The sequence below is a fragment of the Poecilia latipinna genome, unplaced genomic scaffold (genome assembly GCF_001443285.1).
Source record: "Poecilia latipinna isolate Pla-1442-1.1 unplaced genomic scaffold, P_latipinna-1.0 Scaffold110, whole genome shotgun sequence".
NCBI lineage: Eukaryota > Metazoa > Chordata > Actinopteri > Cyprinodontiformes > Poeciliidae > Poecilia > Poecilia latipinna.
In genome coordinates, this window is record NW_015112726.1 from 252,358 (window position 1) to 259,603 (window position 7,246).

General features: G+C 36.8%; 1 protein-coding gene across 5 annotated transcripts in view; it reads right to left on the bottom strand.

The window, feature by feature from the left end:
* pcdh9 (protocadherin 9) overlaps positions 1–7,246 on the bottom strand; it is a 234,161-nt gene that overhangs the window by 214,404 nt on the left and 12,511 nt on the right. The window contains exon 3 of one of the 5 annotated variants that reach the window (XM_015027919.1): positions 1,827–2,010. The exons of the other annotated variants lie outside the window; for them this stretch is intronic. Within the exon in view, the coding sequence (XP_014883405.1) occupies positions 1,921–2,010 (90 nt within the window). The 3' untranslated portion in view covers positions 1,827–1,920. Of the gene's footprint in view, positions 1–1,826; positions 2,011–7,246 lie in introns of those variants that run through there. 5 annotated transcript variants of the gene reach the window in all.

Here is a 7,246-nt window from a genome sequence, read left to right on the forward strand (position 1 = left end):
ATATATTCCCATAGATAAGTTTGCCTTCTTTTCAAGTGCCGGACGGATCTTGATCTTAATTCAGCACAATGACATCAGGGCAATGACAAATTTCAGTGAAGATTCACTGCATGCACTGTTCTCCTCTTGTCTGACGCTGTTCTCTCATTTTTTCTATGATTTGGTCAGTTCGTCTCCCCTCATTTTATGGAACCCCGATTAGTTTTTCTTCTTATTTCAATAATTGTTAGTGTCAAAGTCGTGATTATTTCATTTATATTTTCATCCTTGTGTCGTTTTATAACAGCACCTTCTTGTTGAAAGCCTATGAAACAAAACCAAAACCAAAAAAAAAAGAACATTTCACTTTCAGTGGAAAGATTTTATCAGGAAATCAGTACAGATTATTATTAAGACTCTGCTAGTCTTATCTCTTTCAGACAAAAGCACATTTCATATTTACAAAGGATGCTATCTTTCCTGTACAAAGAATTGCTTTGATTGAGAGGAATGTGATGCCACAGAGCCGCAAAAAGAGGGCAAAGCCTCACATAGAGGTTTCTGTATTATTTGGAGCCCCTTAATCTTCCTAGCACATTATGAGTCTCTTTAATGTCTCTGTGGAGTTCAATATTGTTTTAAAATGTGGGCAGTTACAGAATTTATTCTTGTGTGAATAAAAGGCTGCAGCCTACACAATATTTTCCAACAGAAGTGTGGAATGCATCAAAGCATATTCTCTCAGCTACTTTAGTGATCAAATACAAAAAGGGAAGGAAAGAAAACACCATGGGAGCCTTTATTTTGTACAATGAACACTATCAGAACTGATACTTATGTAAACCTCTACTATATTGAACATTTTCATTAGAGGATTATCCATTTTCACCTATTTCTCTTGCTTTCATATTACCAGAATAGTTCTACAGCACTACAAATGAGTCATATCATATTCTGCTTTATGTATGGATCATATAACTGTCAGTTTTATAAACACAAGTTGTGAAATGCACAGATTCTATGGAAAGCACATGAAACTACTGGTAGAGGACCAGAAGTCAAATTAGTCAGTTTTTTTTTCTTCCTTTCGTTTTTTTTTTTTTTTGTCAAATAGAGTTAAAAAGGCATGTGACATCATCCTCTTGTGGATAATTGTTCAAGTGGATGTATGCTCCGTCAGGCGCACTCAATTACTTCATGGCAAAATTGTATAAAAGAACAAATGTAAGCATGAGGGTTATAATTCTGCTTCAAAAGGCCATGTGTACGTCTGCAGTAGACATGAAGGGTTTCTGTGAGATGCCTTCACAGAATTGAACAATTCTAGTTGCTTGAATGGTTCAGTTTCAGCCCATTGTGAGACATGACTTTTGTCTCATGTGCAGTCATTTAATTGCTCCGGCTTAAAAAAAAAAACAAAAAAACTTGCATGTTGCTTTGTGCTTTTTGCATAATTATTGGGAGGATGCTGCACGGAGTAAATGGATTGATTATTCGGAGTGTTTCAAGATTCGTTCTAGAAAGAACAAATCTTTCTAGAACGAAAGAAGATTCTAGAAATCTTCTAGAATCTTCTTTCTGGTGCCATCTCTAACGGCGCCAGAATAAACCTGTTCTACTGAACTCAATTAAGGCACTGGATTTGCAGATATTTCTGTAACCTCATCGTTGCATAGGAATTTTGCTTGATTCGAGGGAAAGAAAAAAGGAGAAATGATGACACATTTTGAAAAGGCAGGCAACATGGTTATACTTACAGGATTCGGGTTTCAATTTCAGACAGCTGGTGCACATAGCCTTTATAAAGTGACCATGTAGATGGGGTCAAGCTTTAATACCTATATTTATATATATATTTTTTTATTTATCTACTTCTTTTCCTTCCGCCACTCTCAAATGCAGACTAAGCTCTGCTTCTGGCTTTGAAACCGAGTAGACAGATTAAGCTGAGTTAGGCCTACTTTTCATAAATGTGTTGGTGTGGCACTTTGAAATCCTCCACTCCCTCTCAGCCCTATACACCTTTTCCCCCTGCAATAGAAAGAAAACAGTTAAGAGGTGACACATCTGCGCTTCTTTATGTGAAAGGTAGCTGGAGATTAACGAATGAAAGAGTCAGTCCTGAAAGCTGTTATTACAACAAAGGGAACGGAAAACACAAGTCCTCCTCTATACGAGGCTGCTTGATACCCATCCACACGTTTTGAGAGCATTTCTGATTAAGATGATCCAGATGGTGATGATGAAAATGGGAGGGGTGATAGACTGATTTATTTATTTGTTTTATTAGTTGCTGCTCAGCATAAGACATAACTACAATTACTTTCTATATACTCCAAAACCAAATAATCATTGAAATAGAGCACTTTAAGGTCCCATTCTGAAATCCCACTATAAATAGAGATTGGGATAATAATATATGTGCGCAGTTTTTTTCATTTTTTTTTTTTTTTTTTATGTAGGAGCTTTAGGAAGCCATGTTAAACTACTATCTTTATTTACCTTATGAAGATGTAATTTGAATTAAAGCACACACAGAAAGCATATAAAAAGGCTAAATTAACGCTGTGGAAACACTGTGTGAATAACTTTAATCCCATTTTATGATTCTTCCAGTTTTCATGGTTGTACAGCCCTCACTTCTTAGTACTGCTGCTGTGTAGGAGTAGAGAAGGAGGCTGGGCTATTACATTTAAAGAGGCTACTTATGCACTTTATAGGTGCACTTTTGAATTAACGGTCATTCCTAAACATTTACGTTTTGAAGTATTACAAAATTAAACTGTACGTTGAAATACTATCTTTGTACCTTTTGTTTAACATTCCATTTTACCATCTTTTTTCTAGTCTTAAGCCTTCACACTACCAGTCTGCTCTAATTGGTCATAAACAATTGAGTCAAAAACAGTTGGAGAGTTGTTTCCTGTGTCACCTGGGTCGAATCATGAGAAATTTTAATTTGTTCAAGGTCTCTCTGTGTGCCTTAAGTACGCAATCTTGTCTCATATGTCAAAACAAATACCTCTTAGCTGCATTGAACAAAGAAAATAGTAAAAACATAACCCTAATATGTAACGTGTATGAGTCTGCGTGTGAAGACACACACAAACTGTCCAATTAACTAACTGCCAAGTGAGCAACCAATTTACTTTTAATCCTTCAGCAAAATTACGACAGCTTGTGTTCATATGTCGTCTGTACTAATAGTTTTATCTTTTTTTGTTTTTGCTACACCTTGTTGTAAGGAAGCAAATTGTGCCAAATTTAAGCACAAGACTGAAATCAAGCAAATGCACTTTATTGGGATTCCATGAAGTAATACAAAATGGAGGATTAACATCTTTGATTTGGGGTTTGAAAAAAAATGTTTAAAAGACCAATAAACTGTTTAGCACCAAGAATGATATTAGAAAAAAAAAAATGTCTTTATCACCCGTCACGGGTATGGATGAAAGTAAAAGTTCATAAATGCTACAAAATCTCAGCAAGTCTTTTGTTTCCGAGATAACTCACCTCCGTCCCCCCAACTATGAATAAAACCCTCAGCATCAGAAGTTTTTAACAACTGCCAACTTGATCCCACTGACATTCATGAATTTAGGTCAGCAAAGCTCAACACTTAGTGTGCCAGCAAACACTATTGAATTTTATTGTTAGTTAGTCATTATGTTGCTTGCGCATCAGTTTCTCTTTGAGTCATTTTCAAAAATACAGATAAGTCAAAACCAAAAACTCTCCCTCTCCAGATATACCACTTGGCAGTCTAATCAGCTGCTGTTCTTCTTTTGCAGGCAAATGCCAAGGGATGCACAAGTGGCAGCCTAGATACTACAGAAACTTCTTAACATCACAGGAATAGAGAAAAAACAGACAAAGTCAAAACAAGTGAGAAATGGTCTCTTTGAAACATTTATTATGAAATTATAAAGGTAAAATAGCACTGTTCAGGTAAAGCTTTTGTTAACAGAAAAAGAAGGAGTTGCAGTGCACTTAAAAACTGTAAGAGTCGATTCCAGATGTAATTGATGCGGACCCATAAAGGGTAAACGTCAAAAGTAAAAGGAAAGGCAAGGCAAATGACTAATACCAAAATAAAATCATCAATATTAATTACAAGCCCATTATCGTTTAACACAGCACATTAGGCAAGATTACCAGGAGTTCAGTTTAAATGAAACATTATATATACAAGAAAGATTTACATTGATGAGAGTTACAGACCCGATTCTTTATGAGCTATGAGGCCTAATGGCAAAGCAGTCAATGGCAGTCACATTTAATGTCCAGTGTAGAAAAAAACAAAAAAAAACAAAATGAGGTGTGGAAGGATGGGGTAGGGAAAGAAGTTGGCTGGCAATGCCATTATCACGACTATTAGTCTGGACACTGGCACACCTCAGTGACAGCTTGTGACTGTGAGTTACTTGACACGACAACCCAGCTGACAAGGTATCCCTTTGGGGTTTGTCATGTCAGAACGTACAGCACCGCAATGTCGAGGCAGTGCTGCTCCTCTAATGATAAACAGAGAACAGAAAAAAAACAAAAACAACCAGGAACGAAGTCGGCCCATGTCCTGAAAACAAACCACCCTCATCTATTACTAATGATCACAACGCAAAGGTGAAAACACCCCCATTGTTGGCGATTTAACATTGCATGTAATGGCATTGACCCAGATAGGAGCGTGGGTGAAAGGTTAGGGCTGGAGATGGGGAAGAAAAAGGGTGGGTAGAGGGACCAAGTGAGGAGTGGAAAGAAGAAATGGGTCGCCAGGGTGGGAGCGGGGGGCCGAAGGGCATTCAAACAATGAAGTAGCATCAAAAGTTCACTTTCTTTCTTTTTTTCCCCTTTTTTTTCATTTTTTTTACAAAACTTTTTTTTTTTGCAGACAAGCAAGCAGTCAAGAAACATTTTCTTCCACCCTCTACTCTTATTTTTTTTATTGGTATTTAAAGAGAATTCAAATAAGATGTTAATAGCACACTGTACATGTGTTAAGCAGCAGTTTTTTTCTTTCCTTTTCATGCAGTGTTAGAAAATTTACGAGGTTAGTATGTCAGCTTGATTGATTGCTTCAGAAAAAAAAATGGGAAATGCAGTTTGCAGATTGGTGAAAACATGAAGTTGAATTAAGTAATGACAGCCCCACAAAAGCCACACAGACTTTTTGTGCAGCAATATCACAAAGCACAAGTGAATGATGAATTTGAGATAAATGGGTTGCCAGCCAAGAATGATGGACAATCAACAAAACCAGAAAGAGAAAAAAATAATAATAATAATAATGTGCACAAACACATATAAGACTATTCAGTATGGTGCAACATTTGTCAATATGAAAACTTAGTAGTACATGTGTCTTGGAGGAGAACAACCGTGTAATGAGTAAAGATTTGACATTATGTGTTAAGAAAAAAAAACTATTAGAAACACAGATGCCACATAAATAGAAAAGGAAAAAAAAAAGAAATTAAATGTAATTCCTGGTAATTTGCCATTGTCTGTGTTTTTGTCTAAATATTGCCCAAGGTTGCAAAAAAAAAAAAAAACAAACAACAGAAAAAAAACAATAGAAAGATTATAAATACATAAATATGATACATAAATATATACATATATAATTTTAACAGAATAAAAAATATAAATACACTAAACATACTATATAAATGAACTCTGAAGTTCAAACAGTGCACCGACAGGGAGTTTTGATTTATTTTTGGTGTTTCGTGCAGACAAAACATGATCACCCTTGGGCAAAAGTCTTCTCAGATAGTTCTACTCACATCTGCTACCTTAGTAAAACTTGCCATCCATTTAATTTCCTTTTACCCACCTAGACGTAGAGTACATGACGAGGTTCTTAAAGAAATACAATTTCTCTGCGGCGAATGGTCTTGGAAATCCTACTCTGGTGATTTGAGGCTTTGATGAAAAACTTTTTTCACAGACTTGTTGGCTTACCGTTTAAGGATAGCTACATTTGTCTTAGGGGTATGCTACATTTTATGCAATAAGAGAACACAGTACTCAATCTGTGTTTTTGTTTGTTTTATGCAGCTACCTGCAGTTTGCTAAATAATTAAACTCCTGTTGGCAACAGGTTCTAGACAAGATCACAAATTTGCTTGATTAAAGTCTTGATATTTATTCATTCGGCGTCATTACTAATTCATATCCACAAAAACACATGGTATTTTACACGTGGGTTGTTGTTTTCAAGGTTTCAAACCCACTGGAATGTCATTAATCAGAAGTATCAGGGGCAAGTAAAGCATTAGAGATCACAAACAGAGTATCCTGATTAAGTGACGGGATAGCTGGGGAGAAGGATGTATGATCACAGTCGACAACAATCACTGGGCTCTCTCCATCTTCCGCCGCCAAACTCTGTGTCAGCACAACCCAGAAGATATAGCAACAGACTTTTCCCCTCAGGTGCAACATTGTCATAGTTCATTAATCTTCTCAAACTTCTCCTGCTGCCATCAGCCCCCGTACATACTACTAATCCCCTTATTAATGTGGCAAATGAACCTGCACAAGAAGGACGACTCCCCCAAGGCTCCATAATTACAATGGTCTGTATAAACTCCTGTTTGCATTGAATGTCCATTCATTAAATGTACCGACAAGACAACGGCAGAATTACTGAGCTAAGCAGTCATGTTTCTCTCTCGCAGGTTTTTATAACACTCCATGCTTTAATCTGTGTACTCCATCAAGTATAAAAGTTAATAGCCTGCTCATTATTTGTTACTTGGAGTGCAACATACGTCTGCTTTTGGTACAACGGTCGCGACAGAATGAAAGATGGCACACAAGCCCTGGCAAGTCAGAAGAAATGCACTTTTTAGGAATTAAAAAGAGCGTCTCTCCTTTTGAATTTCTAAAAAGAGAGACGCTGTGGTCTCTGTCCCCAAAGCTAAGGCATGAGTTGTGGTGTAAAGAAATACGTCGCAGAAGTGCAAGTAAAATAAAAGGCAAGTGCTACCTCTTCTCTGCCGTGTAGCAGAAATTAAACACACCCTTCAAAAACATTAAGACTGTAACACATGGATTTTAAGGACAAAGTTATACCTGCTAATTATTTTTTGCCTCCTCACACGGATCTCATGCTGCAAAACTTTGAGGAGATAGAAAACATGTTTGGTGTTTGTGAAAATCTACACATGTATCTATTTGATTTCTCATTTTTACAATGTTACTTCCAAAGCCCGCCCCCCCCCCCTCCCGCCGCCTTCCACAACCAGCTCAAGACATCACG